The sequence below is a fragment of the Pocillopora verrucosa genome, chromosome 5, assembly GCF_036669915.1.
Source record: "Pocillopora verrucosa isolate sample1 chromosome 5, ASM3666991v2, whole genome shotgun sequence".
Lineage (NCBI taxonomy): Eukaryota > Metazoa > Cnidaria > Anthozoa > Scleractinia > Pocilloporidae > Pocillopora > Pocillopora verrucosa.
The window spans coordinates 10,806,179-10,830,200 of NC_089316.1; the positions used below are offsets into that span (position 1 = coordinate 10,806,179).

Below are 24,022 nucleotides of genomic sequence, written 5' to 3' on the forward strand. Positions count from 1 at the left end.
CTTATATAATGATGCGCCAACAGTGTTTAAGGATGCACAAACTTCTTTTCTGCTCTATCATTATCTGAACTTATCATCATTATCATCTGAACTTATGTCTGATAACGTTAAGCACACAAATTGTAAATTATCCGCTTTTTGCCTTCGTACCTTCTAGATCAAAGCAGTGATGCGGTTTACTGGTTTTAAATAAGGAGAGAGAGAAAATAATTACTTCTTTGTTGTCTGTTGTTAATCACATCACAAAAGCCTACACAAACTAAATTAGCGAAAGATGCATTCTCTACAGCATCAAAGACGTACGAAAAGAAAAGTTCTTATTTTTCGTGTGACTCAAAAAATTATGTAGTTCTCGCCACTGTCATTCGGTACATTTACAAGTTAATATATTCTCGAATGACTGATCAAGATGAATTCATTTGAATAAGCTTATTGCGCAATATAAACATGTTTACATATCATGGAAGGCCAGCTCTATTCTCACCCGAACAATGAGGCGACATGATCAAGAATTGTTTTTGTGTTTGAAGAAAATTTTAAAAAGAATCAATAGTTACTCTGTGAGGTCACTCTGTTCAACAGCATTCTTGTCATGAAAAGTATCATCATGTGATGTTATATATTGCGTAGGGGATTTTTATGTTAACCAAGTCTCGAGTTTTCTGGTGATCTGTGATGACCGGCACAGATTCTTCACTTATGCCTTAATTAAGGTTAACTATTCACATAAGATGCAAATAGCAAACGCTGATTGAGGCGGCTTGTGTAAATATAATTGACTAGATTATTGAATTTTCAAAGTAACGAGAAAACTAGGGAGAAGTACAATCGATAACACTTGAAAGGGTAGTGGTGAATGAAATATATCTGCTGACTGCATAACAAAAAAGGGTGCATTGGTAAGAAGGGAAAGATAATTGATTACAAGATTGGCTAAAAATACGTCAGATAACTAGATGAAAGTAGCGACATGAAACGTTTAAGATTGCTGATTCAAATTCGCAGATGTAAAATCATTTACAGCGGCAGAGTAGGCACGTACTAAACCCAGTCTCTTTTTTTATGCTAGAGAACAACCCCCCTGAAAGGAAATGAGTTTGATACCAATCCGTAGAGCTTCTTTGGTTTCAGAAAAAAAAGGCCAAAAATTACCTGTGATAGACAATTGAATTTTCCTTATTGTCATGTTTATGACTACAGACCTTCTTTTATAATAGCGGATATGATGATTATCCTTTAATTTGCAAGCAAACTAGCCTTCTTGGCTTTGCTTTTGAGCGACAATGTTACGGTCTTTAAACGTGTTGTCTATAAATTTATGAAGCATCTTTTCATTAGTTTCACACAGGTACAGGTTATTTTAGAACATCATTTGACTACAAATATCCAATAAAGGCACCCTTACAACGACTGTTTCATAAGAAGAACGCAGTGGAGATGTTGAGGACCGAGTCTTATTCTGACGAGTAACCTTCGCTAAAGAATCCACGCCCTAAAGCACCAGGTATGGCAGCTGCCACACCTTCATCACTTGCCAGTTCTGTAGAGAAGACGAATGGAGCCAAGCTCAGCAGACTTCTTATCGATGGCGGTACAGCAGTTTTGAGGAAATGCTTCAATACCTTTCACCCCCCTACCAAACTAGCTGCTGGTCTCAGCTCTCACTTCACAACACTGCACACTCTTTTCAAGAAAAAGGTTCTGCGTTTAGCCCAGTGGGACCAACTTTTCCCACCTACTGGGGATCCACCTGATTCTAAAGAATTTGATATCACTCTCCTGTTTCTCCTTTTGACCAACATGTGTGGCCTCACCCCTCCCTCCTCAGGATGGCACGCGATGCCACCTATTACTGACACCTCTTTCGAGGCTAACCTTGCTCGAATGAAGTTTTTCCGCAATAAGTTGTATGGCCACGTGTCCACCACTGGCGTTGAAATGTCAGTGTTTTTGTCTCTGTGGCGGGATATTAGCGCAGTCCTTGTTGATCTTGGGTTTGACCAGGTAGAAATAGATAGATTAGAAGCCGAACATAGTGGAGAGGAAGACTATATTGACTTGCTACGTGAGTGGTCTGAGAGTGAAGAAGATACGTGGTCACAGCTGAGGGATATACGGAATTTCCAGATACAGATGCATGAAGACGTTGCAGATCTACGTCAAAACCAAAAGGAAGACCAGAAAACACTTGAGGATACCAAGTCTAAATTGGAGAAATTGTCCCACTGCCAAGCAAAAACTCTTGAGGCTGTTGAAGAAATGCAAGTAGGTATCGAAGAATTTAAACAGGTAGCTGAGTACGAAAAGAAGAAGAGAGAAGATCATTGGGAAGTTGAGGCCCTTAAAAACCTAGCGAAGGTCGACTTCCGAGGGGATATTGAATATCATGCGCAAAGATTCCAGGAAGGAACCCGTGAGTGGATCTTCCAAAAGATGGATGAATGGTTAGACGACAAAAGCTCTGAAAATCGAGTAATGGTCGTCAGTGGCAATGCTGGCATGGGAAAGTCAGTTATTTCCGCTGTTGCGTGTAAGAGAATGCAAAAAGCTGGTCGACTGTCAGGGAGCCACTTCTGTCAGCACAACAACGTGCGCTATCGAAATCCACAGCTGATGCTTCAATCCTTGGCCTGTCATTTGACGCACACCTTACCCGAGTACAAGGAAGCTCTCGTGGAAAAACTATCAAGGAATCTGGGAGTACCACTCAACAGCATGGGTGTCGAAGAGCTCTTTGCTCTGCTTTTGAAGGAACCTCTTAATGCTGTTAAAGATCCAGGAAGAAACATCTTAATGGTAATAGATGGCTTGGACGAAAGTGAATATCAAGGACGCAACGAGCTTCTCGATGTCGTTGGCAAGCATTTTTTTAAGCTCCCAAAATGGATTCGATTTCTAGTGACAGCCCGACCAGAAATAAACATTACGGAGAGCCTGAAGCATCTGCAACCCATACACCTTAACCAAAAACAGGAAGAGAACTTAAGCGACATCAAGCGTTTCTTTCAACTACGTCTGGGAAAGCAACTTGAGCAAGAACATAAGAATGTGCTCTTGGACAAACTGGTTCAAAGGACTGAGGGTATTTTCCTATTTGCATATTTTCTTAGTGCTGCACTCGAAGAGAATGCCTCGCCAATTACCGTCGAGGAGGTGGAGAGCAGATTGCCTTCGGGTATTTCATCCGTTTATCTTGATCATTTTAAACGGTTAGAAAAGGAACTTTGCAAAGAGTTCAAGATTGAAGAAGAACAAGTGTTACATTTCCTATGCGCCCTAGCCGCTTCCAGAGAGCCTCTACCATTGGCCTTGGCCTCCAGAATACTACAACCTACTGGGAACTGTTCCACTGCCAGACGAAAGGTAAATAAAATAATCGCCTGTATCTCTTCTCTTTTGCCAATCTGCCACGATCGAGTTCACTTCATCCACAAGTCCGTGAAAGATTGGTTAACAAATACGTCGTCGTATGGTCAACATGAATTCATCGTAGACGAGAAGGAAGGGCATCAGATCCTCTTCGACCTTTGCACTGCTGAGCTTGACAAAATTAAAGACAAGAAGCTTCTTGATTCCCAGTTCAACGACGCTGAACAGTACGCATTGCAACATGGTGTCCAGCATATGACCGAGCTGGATGGACTGGGTGATCATTCAACAAGCTACAACGTAGATCACCTGGTTAAATCTTATGTCATAGATTTAGAACTCATTTTTCGCAGACTTTGTGTGAACAGCGTGGTTCCTTCAGAGGATCTCCAACGTGTTCAAAGGAACGTCAACCTCGCCTCACTGCAAGAGGGAACTTATTCTTTGTTAAGCTATCTGTCAAAAGCCCTTCGAAAACATTCCTATCTGTTGAAAGACCACCCACAAGCTTTGTTTCAAAGTTTGGTCAACGAAGGCTCCCCCGAGTTATCTCTTAGAGCAGCAGCAATCCTTGAAAACAAGCTTCCTCATGCCTCGTACATGAAATACTTAGACAAAGAAGAAGAGCGAGGAGGGGTACAAGGTCGATTTTACTGTTCAGATAGTGTGGCATGCTTCGATGTTTCACCTGAAATGGATTATATGGTGTGCGAATGCCGAGACGGAACAATTCATCTCTGGTCTCTTCAGACAGGGAATGAAGTATGGAATCGACCTTCCCTAATTGCGAAAGAATTTGAAACCTCAAACCGTGGCGGTCTAATACAAGATGAAGGAGCATATCGCAGGAAGCAGTATGGTTTGACTTTCTATCGCTCAGTAGTTTTTGATGCAAGTGGAAAATTTGTCCTACCGGGATGCCTGCGAAATGTTTACACCCTCAATGGAGAATCCTATGAACGTTTTCCGAAAAGCGATTGCTTTTTTTCAAATTGTGCGTTTTCCGGAGAGAGAAGATTAATTTTAACTGACTGTGGTGATGATCCAAAGAGACTCTCTTTGTGGAGCATGGAAGATGGCAAGAAGCTATGGTGCATGTCTTTGCGAGAAAATGTTGCATCTTTTTCTATTTCCCAAGATGGATCACTCGTCGCGGTTGCAGATAGTCCTGGGTCTGTGTTAATTATTGACTTGGAAACATGGAAGGGACAATGTTTGTGGAAAAGCAAGTATATCCTATGTGGACTAATGCACCTCGCCTTCAATGTTAAGTACACCCTCGCTTGTGGTTATCTAGGTTTCAGGTCCGAAGACGTTGGATACAATGAATACCGTTGGGTGTGGAATGGTGAGAATCAGTACCAAAGATGTTCATTCCAAAAGGAAGATCTATTCTCTTCCTCGCCAGGCGTCTCATGGCCGTTGCTTCCGAGAGGCAATTTTTTTTTATGGCCTATTGATTTAAGAACTTTTGACTTAGACGACGTTTACAAGCAAAATAGAGGGAATTGTCTGGTGAAGAGTGTAAGGCGTGTTTTTCCAGATTTAAGTGCAGGGTTTTACACGAGGTTATCAGACAATTCAATACTGGCCAGTAGCCCATCTTTCAACTACGTTGCGTTGGTAGACGTGAGTCATCGAGATTGTTCCTCTGAAAGCTCAGCAGTCAATGAGGTGATGCTTTCACCTGAGGGAGATACTCTGTATTCCATTTGTTCGGATCACAGGTCTTGCGAAGTGACCGTTTTAAGATTGTCGAATCAAAAAATTTTAACGCCGAAGAAGTCTTTCCTTGTTCCGTCTCTGTTTCTTCTCCCTGTGAAAGAAGGCGTTGTACTTAGTATGGGGAATGGAGCACCAGAGCTGTGGAATTTTGAATTGACCAGACGTATTCGACCTCTTCCCAAATTGAGTGGCTACGAAAGGCTTTCTCCTGTATCACATGAACTCATAGCTTGTCAAGGGCAGAGCCATTATTTAACGGAAAAGGAGGTTACAAGCCAATATCCGTTATTTGAAGGAACCCACCTTCCGGAATTGGGAGTTTCGTATTCACCAGTGGACACTGAAACACCTTCGGGTGTGCATGATTCAACAGAAATTTCAGATGATGCAATTTCACCCAACTCATTTGATTTTGCACTGATGCAACTGTGTTTTCCTCTTTTAAGCTTAACCGCCGATAGAATGCTTGAAGTGGACATCTTCAACGTTACCAATCAGGAGTTTATCTTTTCTGGGAAAACAAAGGTTTTTCATGACGTTGTTATTAAATTTGTTTGCTGCAATATTCGGGGTGAGTTTCTCGTCTGCAGTTGTGAGGAAATAGACGATGACTTTTTTGAAATAGAAGAGTTGACATTTTCGTTGAGAAAGAACGGCTCCCACAAAAATTTGTGGGAAAGAAAGAGTAGCAAGTATTTTGGAGAATCTTTTTCGCCCCGGCTTATTTTTTCGCCCACAGAAGAGTTTATTGTGACTTGGGGTTCCCTCGGTGGAGGTGATGGTTTACATATCCTTGATGCTAGATGCGGCGAAACGAGGCAGAGTCTGCTTAAAAACCGCGATGACATTGTTGACTGCAAATTTGCTTGTGACGACGAGTCCTTGCTTTGCTGTACTAGTGACAACTTCCTTCGATTGTTTCAAATAAGAACCGGTGACCTGCTCTGCATACTCGACATAGAGGAAAGACCGTTCAGTTTGGGGGCCTCCGCACGTGAAGATCTTGTAGCCGTTGGTTTGTCGTCGGGTAGATTGAAATTTATCCATGTGGAGCTACCAAGAAGAAAAGAATCAGACCGTAAAGGTATAAAAGTAACGGATCTATAGGCGTTGGCTTTTGATCTGTTATTGTTCACTTAAGTTTATAACGATGGTACAAATCATAATTAAACAAGACAGTCGACTTTATAAGCCATTAAAGTACTTATTTACACTGTTTTATTCAATAATTTTCTTAGCTGAGTTGAATCAATAGATTTATCTTTTTTATTGTAATTATTTTAGAATCTACTGACGGTTTGCATTGCTTGTAATTTCTTAATACACATTAGGAAGAGAAAGGATGAGTTAAAGCCGGGTTTTTGTTCATTTATGCTTTTCAGAAAACTAAGCTGATATTCAAACGTCCTTCAATGAATTAAGTTTTGTGGCCATTCGGAACTCTGCACCCATTCACTTTAAAGTTAACATGTCTGTTTATCACTTGCAGGCTCACTGACCAAAACCAAATGGAAGTGAATGGAAGAATCTTAAAGCATTTTTGCTGCTCTCGAGAATCGTCACGTAACATTGAAACAAATCTCAAAAAGGAATCCACAGAACGATACTGACTGTACGCCGATCAGTACAATGACATGTGGACTTCTCCTCCGACGCCTTCTTCACCTTGAGAATCCAACATTCGAGACCTGTTACGTTTGCTCGATTTGCATCTTTTTTTCTTTTTGTTATGAGGATTTCAGTTTAGCTTGCATTGAAGAAATTCGATAAATTTTTTTTCGTAAAATACAAAGGCTCGCCTTCAGCTGCTATTGATGTCAATTCCACAGTTTGAGCTGAAGAATTCAAACATCTCAAGCGACGTAGAAGAGAAAATGCACCAGCGGGGCTTCAAATGTTGTCGTTTTTGGCCAATAGCTTGAGGGCAATTAAACACGTGACTTGTTTTCAAGTGCGGCTTGTTTTCTTACTCTCAACTTTAACTCTTCATTCATACTCGAAGTATGATTGTCTTTTGAATTTGTTAACACTAGAAAATGTCATGCAATGTTTTGGTCTGGACATTGCATTATAGAACGCCGGCAGACAGGAGAAAAAAGTGTCCCAGGCACTCTAATGAAACCTTTTAGCTCGGAATCTTTGCAGGGCATCAACTACTCTTTTCATGCTTCTCTTCACCCCAATCTCCCCCCAACCCTCCTCCCGTAACCCAGCTAAAGATAAAAACATACTAAAAAAAGACACTCATACACTTAAGAAGTCTTGCGGTTAACCGAGGCAGACTGATCCTTTGTTTTTCTCTGGAGTGCATTGGCGTAAAAATGAGCTTAAGTCAGTCATTCATGTAATTTGCTGCTATAACATTTTTACAATACAAATAAAGAGCACAGCAGCTCTTGTTTTCAATATTTTAAACTGATCGTACCACTGAGCACTGATGGTTGAAGAGGAGATTGAGACAAACTGAAAAATATCTTTAATACCAGAATTCCTATCAAGATTTTTTTTCTGGGTGTAAATACTCCCGCTCTCAATGCGTGAATGTGCAGTTTCGTTTGAAAGATAATCGACCGCTTTACATTGACGAAACATCTCTATCCCACACCCTCTACTTGTCAATGCTTTTGCCAGATTATTTGTGAGTGTTGAGGAAAAAAGGTTAGGGTCTGCGTGGAGCTTTTAATTTTGACAATGCACACAGCGTAAGCTGGAGGTCGTTCAAATGAATAGAAGCTCAAAGGAAAGCAATCGTAGATCAATAGTGCGTTCTTTCTCGAAACTGTGCTCTACCATTAACTACTGCATCAATTTCTAAACACAATTTTGAAATTCCGGTACACAACTATGTTGTAAAGAATGAGCATATCGTACTTTTAATGATAATGAAACTTTTAATGCCACTCTGTAATAGAATAGAAAGCACAAATTCTAAAGCTATTTCTTAACATTTCTGAAATGATCATAATGATGCGTCTGGTTGCAGTAAATACTACTGTTAATTCCTATTTCGATTCAATGAATGCCGAATAACTTCAAACTCTGTATTGGCGCTTAAGATGTGATAATGAAATTCTTTCTGCGGTAAATTTCCCCTTAGTCTCCCAACCAATGAAGTTCGTGATTAAGTCTTACCGTGCACATTTATCGTAATGTATTTGATACTTTTATCAAGATAAAATGTTGGTTGAAACTTTGCACCAACGTTTTGAATTCAAGGGTAATTTAACCATGCCTCAGGTATTAGTCTCTTAGCGTGAAACCGAACCGTCAATCATTTCTGTTTTTTTTAGCTGGATCAAATTATGCAAATAACTAGTATGTCTAAAAGATAGTAATGTTGCGGCACGTCCTGTTCATAGTTAGTTTCCAAAACTAAGATTTAAGAGTACCCTTCTCACCTCGAACGACATTCTGTCCGAGCACTGGATTCCGGGTATAGTTTACTGCATACCAAGACGATTTTTTTAAAATTTTATTTTCATGGGGTGGGTTGTGATTAATGTTAAAAAAACTCTGATTGGTCTAAGGTATTTGTTTCGATGGCCTGTTTTCTTATATAATGATGCGCCAACAGTGTCTAAGGATGCACAAACTTCTTTTCTGCTGTATCATTATCTAAATAATGACGGTATAAATCATAATTAAATAAGATAGTTGATTTTATTAGCCCTTACTTATTCAGACTGTTTTATTCAATAATTTTCTTAGCTTAGTTGAATCAATGGATTTATCTTTTCTATTGTAATTATTTTAGAGTCCACTGGCAGTTTACATTGCTTGTTCATTTCTTAGACAATAGGACGGGTAAAGGATAAGTTTAGGCCGGGTTTTGTTAATTTATGTTCTTCGAAAAACAAAGCTGAAATTCAAACGTCCTTCAATGAACAATGTTTTGAGACTATCGAGATGTATTTCGGAACTCTGCACCAATTCACTTTGAAGTTAAAATGTGTGTTTATCACTTGCAGGCTTACTGACCAAGACTAAATGGAAGTGAAAGGAAGAAGATCAGAGAATTTTTGCTGCTCTCAAGAATCGTCACGCATAATTTTGAAGTAACTCTAAAATACCAATCCACCGAACACTATTGACTGTACGTCGATCAGTACAATGATATGGACGATTTCGATATTGCAAGTTCGTTGATAACGGCGATATTCTGATTAGCTGCACTCGTGACAATTTCCTTCGTTTGCTCAATGTGAGGTCAGGCGAACAGCTCAGCATGCTAGACATTGGGGAGCAACCGTTCAGCTTAGGTGCCTGCCTCAGTAATCATCTTGTTGCTATTGGATTGTCAAAAACCCGAATGAAATTTGTTCAAGTGGAATTACCAAGAGCCAAAGAAGTTGTAGAAAACAAAGGTTAGAAAATGATTTATATATTCGGTTATGATTGGTGAAATCTAAGGATGAAAGAGAACTGAAATAATATTAAGTTGAAACCAAATACCATAACGCATAGGGTACAAATAGTTGTCCTCTGGTAATAAGAGGAAGGTAGAATCTTGAGGTATAATTTACTCGTAAGTGCCATCTCCTTACTAGTAAGAGGCAAGCTTGCATATATCTCACCAGCCCGATTTGAGCACTGATAGGATAGGGTACACGTCATGCTTATGATTGGACAGTGTAATAGGACAGTTAAAGGGACGGTTAAGACGTCATGCTTGTGTAAGTGGACCGAACGCATCGTGTGCGCGCGCTTTTGTCAAGCATTTCATCGAGGTAAATCGATATCTTGGTTTTGTCATAATTTTTATTAATTAGTAGCAGGACTTCATGTCGTTCAATTCTGTCTGTAATCATACTCGAGGTTAACAAATCGGACTCCCGCCTCGCGGTGGTCCGATTTCGTTAATCACTCGTATGATTACGGAACGAATCGGACTTCAGTCAGTCCCATTACAGTTATTAGTCAGGTAGCATTGCTATATGGGATCAATATCAGTATCTGGGCAACTGCCCACCTACCCCTCCCCTAATTCAACAACAGTCAATTGACAACAAGTTAAGGTTAATGTTGTGTTAGGGGAGGGGTAGGTGGGCAGTTGCCCAGATACTGATATTGATCCGCTATATCTCCTTTAAAATGATAAAGCATACTGATAATTATTTGTAGCTCATTAAATTGACTCGCCTATTCTACACTAACCTGTAGATCAAGTCATTAAAACTCAAAGTCAGTCATGTTGATACTGAAAAAACTTACCTTCTCTCTTACTCTGTTTACAATAATTAACCTTAATGTTATCCTGCAATGATGTCATTGTTGTAACTGGTAGTTATTTTTCCTCTTTTTTTAGGTTCAATTACCAGTTGGAATGAAGCAAGCCGGACAGAATGGAAGCTCAACTAGAAGAGCTTTTCTGTCAGCTCCTCACACATTACTGAGAACGCACAGTCTCTTTTACTCGGTAAACTACGGCTGGCATTGTATGTAAAGCGCCCTACGGGCTAGGAAGGAGATTTCTAAGAATATTGGTAAACACATGCAGTTTTAACCGTATCTAATGGCTTTTTATTTTTCAAAAGATTGGAAATCTTAAATGGGCACTCAAGGGGTTCACCTCTTGTTGCTTGACTCATGTAATCGATACTACACACAACTGATTACGTGCCTGACTGGCTACAATAGGTTTTGCTCGCAAATAAGGAAATACTTATCAACTGTACATAAACATTTTTCACCGATTTTGGCACGAATTACTGGATTACTGGAAAGAGAGCACGATTACAATTTACTGTTGTTTTTACAACCGTTTTAAGTTTATATACACAACTATTTCCAATTTCAAGTATTTCTCAAATTACGAAGATTTCATTAAGTGTTTAGCTCAGACCTTTTTTCTAAGAAAGATTTGATACATCCCTCCAAGTAATTTTTCCAAATATTGTTTGTCCGTTTATTATTTTGTTTGCTTTTATTAATAGAAAGATGAAGCAGCCCGCACTCTGCTATGTTGTCTTGTGTCTCTGTCTACTTTATGAGTACTCATCACTTTCGATGATCCAAGATCTTGTTTCCTTGATTACCTTTAGCATCAAATGAAAAATGGTAGTAAAGGGAAATCATTGAGAAGAGGCTTTTCCCACTAACCTAGTTCTGCGAAACACTCGAAATGTCCTTAAAAACCTTTGTAGTATTTTCGCTGTGATGAAAGCGGAGTATATAATTTGCGTCTCAGAAATTATTGGTCGGTGCGGAATCAATGTCTTCAGGCCAAAGTTGTCTTGAATACAGAATTGAAATAATCATTATTAATAATCATTGCTTTTAACACACTTTCACTCCTTTAAGAAAATATACGACATGACACGCTTTGACAGCAACTGATGGATGATTCGTGATAACTTGTGGCTATCATCAAGCACTGGCACAAGTCGCCTTAAAAGGCACACGCATGACTCAACAGTGGAGGATCAAAAACGGGAATTGGAGATATTTTTAATAACAAATATAGTCCAGTGTTCAGGTGCTAGTTTCGCATTTGCATGACAGAAAAATAAAAAAACGCTTCGGCCCAGCGCAAAATTTTGACATAAATATAGTCAGTCGAAAAAGCGCTCAAAATAATTTGTATGATCCAGTGAAAACTCCATTAATCAGTAGCGTTTACTAAAACAACAACCACTCACCCCTCCTTGCGTACTAATAGTATGTCCTGCCTACCACCCCTCCCTGAGTACTGGTAGATTGCATCCCAACCCTTCCCTAAGTACAAACGGTCTGCCTCCCCCTGATTAAAACGGTCCAAAAAATGGTGCCAAAAAAAAAAAAACGAAAAAAGGTCTAAAAAAACGTCCAAAAAATAGTCCAAGGGTCCAATGGTCCAGTCCACATTTTACCCTATGCGGACATCAACCCGTTCCTCATTCCACTTCAACCTTGGAACAAAAACAAGTTTTAAATCAAACATGTCAGTATTGGCAGCTGATATTGTCGGACGACCACACAACTGGCAAAAGCCTTTATGACCATTTCATCGGCGGTTAGGTTGGAAAATAAGGAATGCTGGAGTTCAAAACCAGAACCGGACTTCTCGGAATATCCGGAATTCTTGAAATGACCGAAAAATGATAAATTTAAAAACATAATAAATAAATAAATAAGAATATAATGAAAATGAATAATTAATTTATAATTAACTAATTGATGGTAAATTCATAACTTAATTAGATAATTAAATACAAAATTTTTCTCTGAGGATCCGGTGACGTTAAATAAATAACCACTTATCGGCACTGTTCATGGTGATGCACTTACTAGAAATAGTAATAACCATCAGTAGTAGTAGAAAAAGTAATAAATGTCCAGTGTTCGTCGGACCAATTTTCATCCACCACAGCAAAACCAAAGGTACTTATGCGCAGTTTTTTCAGAAATTGAAATGCCTTGACACCCAGCTTGAGCCGTTGCTAGTCTTTGTTACCGATGGAGAAAGTGCACTGTCAGATACTCTGTCTGATAGTTTTCCTAGTGCCACTCATCTTCGTTGCTTTTTCTATTTCCGTAAAAAACATCGAGGCTAAGCTTGTATCTCTCGGCATAAAAGAGCACAACAATATATCGAGTACAGTTTTGGAAAGCAAGAAGGAGCAATTCACGAGATGGGTTTTCTGGATGCCACCAGCGAAGATATGTTCCATGCTGTTCTGGCTTCATTGCAGGAACCGTGAGCTAGAAGAGAACAAAAAGAGTGTGGGACATCGAGTTTCCATAATTGGATGCTTCATCGAGCCCGGATGATGAAGGAGTCCATGATCGCATCTTTCCGGACAGAGGCAGGTCTTGGTTACCGACCAGATAAATTTTACACAAACGATTCTGAAAATACCAACCGTCGCTTGAGACACAAAACGGGAGAAAAAGAATTAGGCGAGACAGCTTTTGCCAAGGCTGTTAGAGAATTAATTGAAGATGAACAGGAAACTGAGCTTGTTCTAGCTGTTTTTAATGGATCTGAGTTCTACCAAATAAAAGAGCCTTTTAACAAGTTCCAAATTTCGAGAGACGAGCGGTTTGCTATGAAAGGGAGCAACGGAAGAAGAAAGAAGAAAGCGTCTATACTGCTGATATAAAAGACTTACATGACATTACTGACAACCCGTGTGGGGCTCTGGCATGTTTTGTCCTATGCGAAATACACAATAATCATCAAAATAAAATTTACTCACCAAAAATGCAATGAAAGGTGCACTTGATGCTCATATTGCAGAAGAAATGTGAGGAAAGCAGATCGTCTTTGATTCGCACCTTACAGGTGTGGCTGGGAGACTGGAAGGGTGACTCGTTCTCTCTAATGGAATGTGGCAAGAACTTTGGGAAAGAGACGGTGATTTATTGTTTCGTAATATTTTAAAAATTGCATTGGTTTTCAGGTCACACAGATCGATCTGTAAACTATGAAATTATTTTATATGAGCACAGCATTCCGATTTCTCGAAAATTTTTAATGCTTGGTTTTTGTTAAATGCTCCGGATATTAAAATATCATCACCTTGTTTTTGCGCAAACTGGATTAAATCCTTAAAATACTTCTTTCTTATTAATAAAACACAGTTTTACCAGTTTTAGAGATAACTTTGAAAGAGGCGTTGCTCTTAAAAATTACTGGCGCGTGGAGATTTATACTCTTGATAAAGTTAATGAACACGACATGGTTCAAGGTTTCTTTCTAAACAATGATAAACACGTCCGTGACAATAAAACAACAAGCAGTGTTGGCGTGACAGTCTGGCAGTTTATCGATTGACAGGTAATAACTAAACGAGACCCGCCCACCCTGATTAAAAAAATACAATCATAAACTCCTGACGAAGGTAACAAAGTTACAACACATGAAGACAAGGAAAGCTACACTACAAGAAATTAGTAAACGAGAGAGATGGGAAGGAACTGAAAAATCGAGCGAGCTGGTGACGCGCTTGAGGCGAGAACCGAGACTGATTGAGTTGTAAGGCTGCGGGTTAGAACATATTGAGCAATGAACGGAAGTGCGTCATTAGACTGTCAATATCAATAGTGAGACTGTCAATAGTCAGATAAATCTAGTTGTTTTATCTCACACAAATCACTTAGAACAGAACCTCCTTCAAAGGGAATAACGCAGTCACACTTTGGGTTCGCTCGCCAAGTACTTATCGTATTTACGTCTACTTTTCCACTTAGAACCCACAGTACTCGGGGTCTGTCAATAATTAACCACGCTTCTGGTCTATTTACCTTGAAGTAATCTTCGGCATCAGTTTGTAGACTGTTAGCTACATGTAATTCTACTACGTACATCCCAGTGAACAGTGCCATAGGTAGTTATTTTTTGTAACGTCACATGGTCCCCTTCATCTTATCGAGAGAAATTTTGCACTCTTTTGTTTTATTTATAAAGAACTGGTCTTTTTCCCTTGTATTTTTATTTTTACCATATTTTTTATTTAATTAATTAACTATTTATTTATTAAAGTTTATATTTTAAATCATTAAGTAATTTCAATATTTTTTATTTTTTCGGTCATCCTGGGAGTTCCGCGCATTTTGAGTATTCCGGTTTCGGTTTCGAATTCCGGCATTCCTCGTTTTCCAACGTAACTAATCGGCGGTAAGATTTGCATTAACTATTTAGATAGAATAACAACCGAGGGAAACGGCATGGTACACTGGAATCAGAGGAGTAACGTAAACTACTGAATACACAAAAGCCAATCGATAGGCAACACATATTTTCAACTGTGTAGTTAATCTTCTTCTTTCTCGGATGGCCAATCCTTAAGAATTATTCCTCAATTATCAGGTACGTAAGCCATGATTACAGTTGAGAGCATGCATCTCTTGCCCAGCATATTTAAATTATCCAAAAAGACCTTGTATCGACCTGTAAGCCGGTTTTTTTCGATATGAGTTAAAGTAAAATCAGTACAATGGCTTCGACTTTCGGCGATGTTTACCGGTCGTCAAAGAACAAGTCCGAGGCGAGAGATTTCATTTGACGAGTAAGAGAATTTCTTCAAGTCATCTGTTCTTAATTTACATCCGCTGCTTTTCAATTTCAAATTGAAAGAGACAGTGTTTAGTTATGGTCAGGTGAAGCTTGGAATTGATCTCGTAATTTTAGGACAACACGTCCTCTGAAATGCGTCGGGTAATGCTAAAATTTGTATCAAGAACAGTGCGATATATAACTTGACTAACGCTCATCATGATCGACAAGTGCACGGTTATGGTTAATTTAGGTTAATAAGCCAATTTAATAAACGTAAGATAAAAATGTAGGTAGGAAGTTGTGACTCAGTAGGAAAAAATTAAAAGACTGCTAGCCCCAGAGGCGTGAGGGCAATCATGTAAGCTGCCTATTGATGTCTTGAAGCAACAATTAATATCGAGGCGCACTACAATTCCTGAACGAAAATCATGGGTTAACAGATGGAGAAGAAAAACTGATTTTATGTCAATCGTATACATCATCATCTGTAAATAGAATTCAATCACTAAATGCGGCGAAGATCGGGATATCATTCCCCTCAGTTCTTGTCTGTCAACAACTATCGATTGTGAACAAACTTAATGCTGTTTGTCTGGTTGCTTGAGTGGTTTTTACCTGACGTCACTTGCAGAAGAAGAGCATTACGACGGCTTTCCGCATAGTAACTCTTTGCATTTGAAGCTAGCATCGCCATGTCACGTTATGTCACGCTATGCCACGCCATGTGAAAAATAAATTGCGAACACACTGACTTTCAAAAACTGAGCCATCTAAACTTTGCCTTTATCTTTCCCATCTGGACTGAAAAATGGCAAATGATTTGTGACAGAGAACGTTTTCTGGCTCTAAAGATCTTTATGCTGTTTCAAAGTTTTACCAATGGACTATGCTTTAATATTTCTCAACTTTTGTTCGTGGTCATAACTGAGGAAGCGGATGTAAGAATGATTTGGGTCATCGTTTCCGATAACCAATATCAATACAACGGAATTAAGTGGAAATAAGGTAGTCAAGCCTTTTTTTTTTGAATAAGAAAAACGGCTTATATTTTTTGAATACGAAAAACGGCTTGTATTTTTTGTGAAACACCAAAACTCCCACGCCCCCTATTTTTCCTTTTTTCTAACAAAAAATCGCGATCTCGAGATGAAGAAAAGTTAACGTTCTGGTTTAAATTATACTTCAGTGAAGAGAAACAAAATTTTAAACTCATGAATCCATTTTTTGGAGTTCCATTGTAGAGAAATTCCGGACACTGTAGACGTGGAAGGAACCGGTAAACGAAGAAAATGTGTTAGTGTCTAGACCCATTATCATGCACATGACAAATCATAGAGAAAGATGTTTTTCGTCTTGTCACAAGCGTGGAATAAAGAAAAAATTCTGAGTCCCCATGAGGAATCGGCTCTAACCACTGAGCCACAGAAACTCCACGGTGAGCGAGGTCTATTACGAAGTTCATATCACAAGCGTCCTGCATACTGCTAGGATCAGCAATGTATATACTTTTCGAATTTTTAATTTTTGCCTTTCAAGTCGCAAATTCAAGATTTTTATCGATACTTTTATGATATTTTTGGATGTGTAGGCTTTACATACCTACTTGTTGGGAATGATTCTTGGGGGGAAATTTTTACAGCGTGGCAAAACATAAGGATACTGAGAGGAGATCATGGGTGAACGAAACATTTAGAAAAGCTCAATATATTTCCATATTTCATGTTATTAATTCAGCTGTCTTGCATTCAAAATACCGTTCACTTTTAATTTTTTTATTTGTTATTCTGTTTAGTGTGCCATTTTATAACTATAAAATATCGGTATGAATAAGGGCAATTCCATATAATAAATATAATATTTCAGGTCAAATTCAGATCACGAAGGAAAAAAATTAAACACAGATAAAACAACTACAACAATAGCTGGCACTTAAAAAAAACATATACTTGAGACTTACACAGGAAAGGAGTGCCAGAAATTCAGAAATTCAGAAATTTGAAAAATTGAGTTCCTTGGGAACAGACCTCAAATTGTCTTATATTTGTTCTGCAAGGAGATATGGAAAAAAATTACAATGTCTGGTGTAATAGCAGTGAATGCTACTCGACAACGAAAGCAATACTTTGAACAACCCAGAATGCTTACCTACTTGAAAAATATGACCTAAGCACGTACATTAATTTCTTTTACTATAGTTCTCAAGTCAAGATCATTTCGCAACATCAAGAGATTATGAACTCTTGGCGACATGTACAGGTCAAAATAAGTTAATTGAGTTTGTTAGTAACGAGAAAATGAAATTTAACGTTCTCTGTCCGAACTATGCTTTTTGCTCAGGATTCAGACTCTGAAGTACAAGAGGAGATGGCAACTGCTGCTGCACCTTCAACCCTGGTCAGCTCTGAAAGGACGACAAATGGAGGCAAACTCAGCAGACTTCTCATTGATGGTGGAACAACAGTTTTACGAAATGTTTTTGACACTTATCACCCTCCTTTGCATCTCTCTGCGGGTCTTAGTGCTAACTATTCAATCTTGAGTAATTTGTTGAAGAAAAAGGTCTTGCGCGTTGCTCAGTGGGACCTATTATACCCACCCGGGGGAGTGACTCCAGATTCCAAAACTTTTGACATTACTCTTCTCTTTCTTCTTTTAACTAACATATGCGGGCTATCCCCTCCCCCATTTGGATGGCATGCAAAGCCTTCTTCAGGTGACACCTCTCTTGAAGCCAACCTCGTGCGAGTGAAGCTCTTCCGGAATGAGCTGTATGGTCACTTGTCCACCACTAGTATCGACACGCCCACTTTCTCCTCTCTTTGGAAGGATATTAGTGTTGTGCTTGTTGCTCTTGGTTTGAATCAGGGAGAAATAGATCGATTAAAGGCAGAAAACTGTGGAGAGGAGGAGTATCTTGACCTGTTACTTGAATGGTGTGAAAGTGAAGAAGAAATCAAGTCACGGTTGAATGACATCCATCACTCGCAAACTGGGGTGCAACAAAGTATTGAAGATATTCGCCAGACTCAGCTTAAGGGTCACCAGATATTTGAAGATAGCAACTTTAAACTTCACCACATACACAATTTCCAGCGTGAAGAACACAAACGAATGGAAGAACAGCGACAATGTCTCAAAGAACTTCTTCAGACTTCTATTAAAGACCACAGAGCAGTAGCAGAAAGTAAGATCAAACTTGACGAGATTTCTCAATCACAAACAAAATCAGAGCAATACGTGAAAGAGGTAGGCAAGAAGCTGTTAGAAAACCGTAAGTTACTTGAGGATAGCAATTTCAGATTGAGAGAGGTACATCAGACTCAAATTGACACACAGGAAGTTATGTATAAATTGCATCAGATACATCAAGAAGATTATAAAGCAGTTGAAGAAACAAAATCCAAACTTGAGAAAGTCCTTCGAAATCAAGAAAAGCATCTTGCCGACTTAAAACACATCGAGCATGGAGAGAAAAATACGACAGAGGAAGGTAAAAAACACAAAGAGGATGAAATTCTGACGAAAATCGCGAAAATTGACTCAGAAGAAGAGGTAAAATATCACACAGAAAGGTATCTCGAAGGAACTCGTGTGTCCATTTTCACAAAAGTAGAGAATTGGTTGGACGATAGGAGCTCTCAAAATCGTGTAACTGTGATCAGTGGAAATGCAGGAATGGGGAAATCGGTCATTTCTGCAGTTCTCTGCAAAAAGCTACAAGAAACCGGCAGATTGTCTTGCAGCCATTTTTGTCAGCATGATAAGGCACGCCATAGGAATCCGAAAGTGATGCTTCAGTCCTTGGCAAGCCAGTTGTCAGAATCACTTCCTGAGTACCAGAAAGCTCTTGTTAATACACTTTCGAGGAATCTCGGAATCGAGCTTAAAAACGTGGAAGTTAAAGAGCTGTTTGAATTGCTGTTTCAAGTACCTCTCAGAAGCCTAAAAGCTCCTGACAAAAACATTCTTATGGTGATCGATGGATTGGATGAAAGTGAATACCGCGGACGCAATGAGCTGCTTGAGCTTATCTCTGAACACTTTATCAACCTTCCATGTTGGATTCGATTTCTCGTAACAACTCGTCCAGAAATAAACATTTCAGACAGTCTCAAGAAATTCCAACCTCTTTAGTGGAAGCCAGACGATGAGGAAAGTTTAAAGGACATACGGTTGTTATTTGAAAAAAAACTAGGTTGTTTAATTCAACAAGGTTATCAAGAAATCGTCATATCCGAACTGGTTCAAAAATCGGAAGGACTTATTTTATATGCATATTTGCTGGCTGAGTTTGTAAGTCAGAATGTGCGTCTCCTTACTCCTGACAGCATGGACAGTACTTTACCCTCTGGAATTTCCTCTGTTTACCAGACGTACTTCCAACGTTTAGAAAATGAACTCTCCAAGGAGCTGAACGTCAAAGAGGAGCAGTTCTTAACTTTCCTAAGCGCACTCGTGTTTGCAAGAGAACCTTTGCCAGTACCTTTCGTCACTGAAATGATCCTGTCAGGTAAAAACTCTTTAGCTGATGGGCGAAAAGTAAGGAAGGCAATCACATGCATTTCATCTCTGTTACCTGTTCGAGATGACCGTATTTACTTCTTTCACAAGTCAGTTAAGGACTGGTTAACTGACATGGCCTCCTATGGACAGCACGATTTCACCGTGGAAGAAAGGGAAGGCCATCGTATTCTCTCTAATCTTTGTGCCAAGCAACTTGACGATGTTAAGCATAAAGATGTCCACAGCGAAGCTTTTAACAGCACCACAAAGTATGCCTTGCAGCATGGTGTTAAACACATGTTGGAAGTGGGAAACTGTTTTGACAAACGTCTTCTGGAGGAAGTTGTAAATAAATATGTCATAGACTTACAACTTGTGTATTTGAAGCTTTGTGCAGACAGTACAGCAGCGTCAGAAGACATCGATTTTGTTCAGAAACAATCGGGTTTTAATGAGTTGAATGTAAATGTTCAGAATGCGCTTAGTACTCTATTGTTTTTGTTGAGAAAGTTCATCGCTGACATAACGCAACTACCTCATGTGATCTTCCAAACTGTCTTGAATGAGGGAGGGCCTGAACTGTCTTCTGAAGCGTTAATCCTTTTGACGAGCAAGTATTCCAAGATACCGTGCATAGTATCCAAGCATAGGGACACTCAGATGACAACATTAAAAGCCCAATTTGAAATGTCGTCTGCAGTAGCCTGTTTCGATGTTTCACCACATCGAGACTACATGGTTTGCGAATGTAAGGACGGTACGCTTCAATTTTGGTCTTTGAACACTGGCAAACTGCTATGGAATCGTGCTGTGATTGTCACCAAGCGATTTCGGCCGAATTTTAAACGTGCGTACAGAATGGTGCCATGTTCACAAGTGTTATCAATTTACCGCTCAGTTGTTTTTCATCCCTTCCAGGAAGTTGTCTTACCGGGAGTTCTCAGTCAAGCTTACTCCTATAAAGGAGACCTGATGGCACTTTTCCCCAAAAGTCAATGCGAGTTTAAAGTTTGCTCAGTTTCGGCAGACAAGACCGCCATACTAACTGACTGTCCACGTAACTCTAAATGCATCGCTTTGTGGAGTCTAGAGTCTGGTTTAGAGATCTCTCGTACAACAAGAAAGGAAGATGTGTTGTCCTTTGCTTGGTCTCGCGATGGAAGGATTTTAGCAATTTCTTATTCAAGTGGCTCTGTTGATTTGGTTGATGTCAGGGAAAGTTTTAAGACACTGACGCAAACAAAACTCCCCGAAGTATGCGGAATGATGCGGTTCACTCCCGATCATCGACACCTTATTTGCCTGCACGAGTCTACAGCCGACTTGATTTCTTCAAAACAGTATGTCTTAGATGTCAATGTAAAGAAGATGAGCCAAACCTTTTCAACTAACCTTTCTTTAGTCGAAAGTCCAACAAATTTAAGCAAAGGATATGATTTACCCAGCGAAAGTGGTTTTTTGCATGGAGATCCTCTACCCTGGATATTACATAGTACAGTTCCATCGACAGAGTTTGTGTTAGATAAAAATACTCTACTTGGAGAGTATGAGGTATCTACCGACATTGTAATGCGGAATACCAATAATTCCAATGACGCAGCAGGTATTTCCTCAACTCAAGTCAGCGGTGTAGCGTTTTCTTTGGATGGAGAGACTTTATATGTCGTTAATGAAGCCGCTGTACCTTGGGTTAAGGCTTGGGATGTAAAGAATGGAGAGCTCAGAGCAAAGAAGAGATTACCGAAAAATGCAGAGCAAACGTGGCTTGTACCAGTCAGAGATGGTGTAATTTTGGCAATAAATGAAGACTCACCTGAACTATGGAATTTTCAGTTGTCTAAGTGCACTCGACGCTGGCCCGATTTGCACCAAATTGCAGATATTATCCCAGTATCAGGAGAGCGTGTGCTTTGTGCTAAAGACACGTTTGAGTTGAACATCATAAATACAGTTTCAGGTGAAATTGAAGCAACAATGTTTACCCATGGAAAACACTGCATTGCATGCAACGATAAATGCCACGTGATAACCTCTGATGATCGAACTGTTCAGTTGTCGAATGATAAAACCGTTTTTTGGGAAAAGGACATGAGCGTTTTGTGTGGGCTATTTTCTCCAGATGAAAGTCTTGTCATTTTGCAAAGGCAATGGTTTGGAGAGGATTTGATGATCGTTAATGCAGTTTCGGGAATCACACTCTTTTGCATCACATGCATGCCTATTCCTTTTGGCTTCCAGTTTATCAGTGATGAGGAAATTATTGTGAGTTCGTTTGTTAAGAATGCTAAGTGCCTTAGACTCTTTAATGTCAAGTCTGGTGACCTACTCAGTGTCCTCCCTGTGGAAGGAGAATGGTCCTGTTTAGCAGCTTGTCGTAAAGAGCGGCTCATAGCTGTTGGGCTACACGACTCCAGCACTAGCTTTAGAGCTTTTCAAGTAAAATTGCCCTGTGACAAAGATGGCAGCGAAAACAGCAGGTGAGCTGTTGAAACTTGGTTCTTAATTATAAGTTAGTATCTTTAAGTAGCGACGATTGCTTTACGAGTTGACAGAAGCTACGACACAGTGTATGGAAGGAACCAGAATGTTGTGCATAAAATTACCTAAATCTGTTATGCTTCTCTTACACTCCACTCACACCAAAGCTTAAACATGTTTTAAAGTTGTTTTGTCAAACACAGTTTAGTTTTCTTTTTCGTCGTAGAAACTACTTCACCGAATATTTTTTGACTTAACCCTTTAACTCCCATGAGTGACCAAGACAGAATTTCTCCTTAGAATATCAATACAATACCAACCAGATAAGTGACGAGAATTAAGAAAATATCAATATGGTAATAGTTAGTTGATCCAATACTAAATTCTCTGAACTAACATTATAAGAGTTGTATGGTTGACAGTAAGGAGAAGTACGACTTTGATCCGGGAGTTAAATGGTTAATATATAGCACATTGGAAAAGCAAGTTAGCAAGTACTTGAATCCTATGGAAAATTAAGTTTTTCAGCTCTCTGTTTATGATTTTCATTCAGTAATAACCAGTTTAACAAAGCATGTTTTGCTGGTATGAATAAGGTATTTGCTCAACGCGCAATCGTCTTTCGCTCCTAACTGATAGTTATAAAAAATCGACGAAAAACCAGGCGCAAAAGGCTACCGATGACAACTTCTTGTGTCATCTTTGCATTATCTTGATCTATGTGTCATTCTTGACATTGTCTGAGCCCTTTTCGCCACTTCTCTCTATGCCACAGGAAGCCCAGTCAAGTCATGCCTCCATATCACTAAATTTTTTTAGGTAGCAGTTTCCCATGAATTGATAATTTTTTTAAATTCCTTTCAGCATTGACGACAGGCTGGAGATGGAACTCCTGCGAGGCAACCGCAAAAGGAGGTACGATTCAAATACTTTTTTGTATCGCAACTTGGGGAGCCTCTTATGCTGGTATCAGAAGGGTTGAACGTATTGGACAAGTATCACATTATTTTAGAAGAAAAACACTTTTTGTCGCTGCTGGTATAATCCCCAGGGATAAGAGGGTCAATTCACTCTACCTAAGTTTGACATCATTGTGTCATGGTGCTGCTCTTATATCTTTTTTGTCTCTTTTTCTCTTTCTTTCAGTCGCTTGCATTGCTCGCTTGTATGATGAAGCTGAGGTGGACGATGCATTGGTGCCATTAATAATCAAGAAAAAAACTTCCTCAGTTTGACTGAATTTTTTTCTTGATTGTAAATATATGAAAATCGCACATGTGAACTGTGGATTATGACATAAAGTTTGAAGCAATCTTCGCAGTAATGAACACTACTTAAAGTGCCTATGACACAAAATTTTTGTATGTGTAAATATTTAGCTTATTATGTGTACAAACCAATTCCGATAGAAGAAAAATTTCAGAAACCTTAAAACTCGGTAAAGTGCTCTTATTTTGTCTTGAAAGTGTCCCGTGGACTGGTAACGAATTAGCGAGTGATAACGTAGAAAACTGTGGAAAACTCTCAGTTGACACTTACAAATCTCTCACATCTCTTGTAATTTTGTATCAGTCAGTTGAAATATTCTCGAAATAATGTGCGATGTATACCTCAATTCAGCAAGCTCTACCGTGAGCTGTGATAAATCGTACTCAACTAGTAGAGAAGAAATGGAAGTTACGAGTACGGTTCAGCCCTGAGAAGGAGAACTGCGTTACATAAAACGAAGATTTCGAAGAAGACTGACTAGCACAGTTTCTCGTCTGCGGTAAACGCCGCCGTACCGGAAGTACAAGCTTTACTGGAAACTGGAAAACAATGGTCGTCACTTTGCCAAAACGTCGGTGTTGAGTGAAGTTCTAAAATCAAGAATACGATTTAAAACTCATTTCAAACAGATTTAATAGTGGTCCTTTTTGTCCTTTCATTAAAGCTTCATTGGAGGAAGGAAAACCGGAAGTGACTAAC

At 39.3% G+C, this 24,022-nt stretch overlaps 1 protein-coding gene and 1 pseudogene across 1 annotated transcript; both read left to right on the forward strand.

Annotated features, from left to right (window-relative positions):
* Window positions 1–1,506: 1,506 nt before the first annotated feature.
* LOC136280896 (uncharacterized) lies at window positions 1,507–7,045 on the forward strand. The gene is made up of 2 exons (XM_066166679.1): window positions 1,507–6,178; window positions 6,584–7,045. Exons 1-2 carry the CDS (start codon window positions 1,507–1,509, stop codon window positions 6,610–6,612), a joined length of 4,701 nt encoding a protein of 1,566 aa, XP_066022776.1. The 3' UTR covers window positions 6,613–7,045.
* Window positions 7,046–16,385: 9,340 nt separating this feature from the next.
* On the forward strand, window positions 16,386–23,514 carry LOC131780436 (uncharacterized; annotated as a pseudogene).
* Window positions 23,515–24,022: the final 508 nt, after the last annotated feature.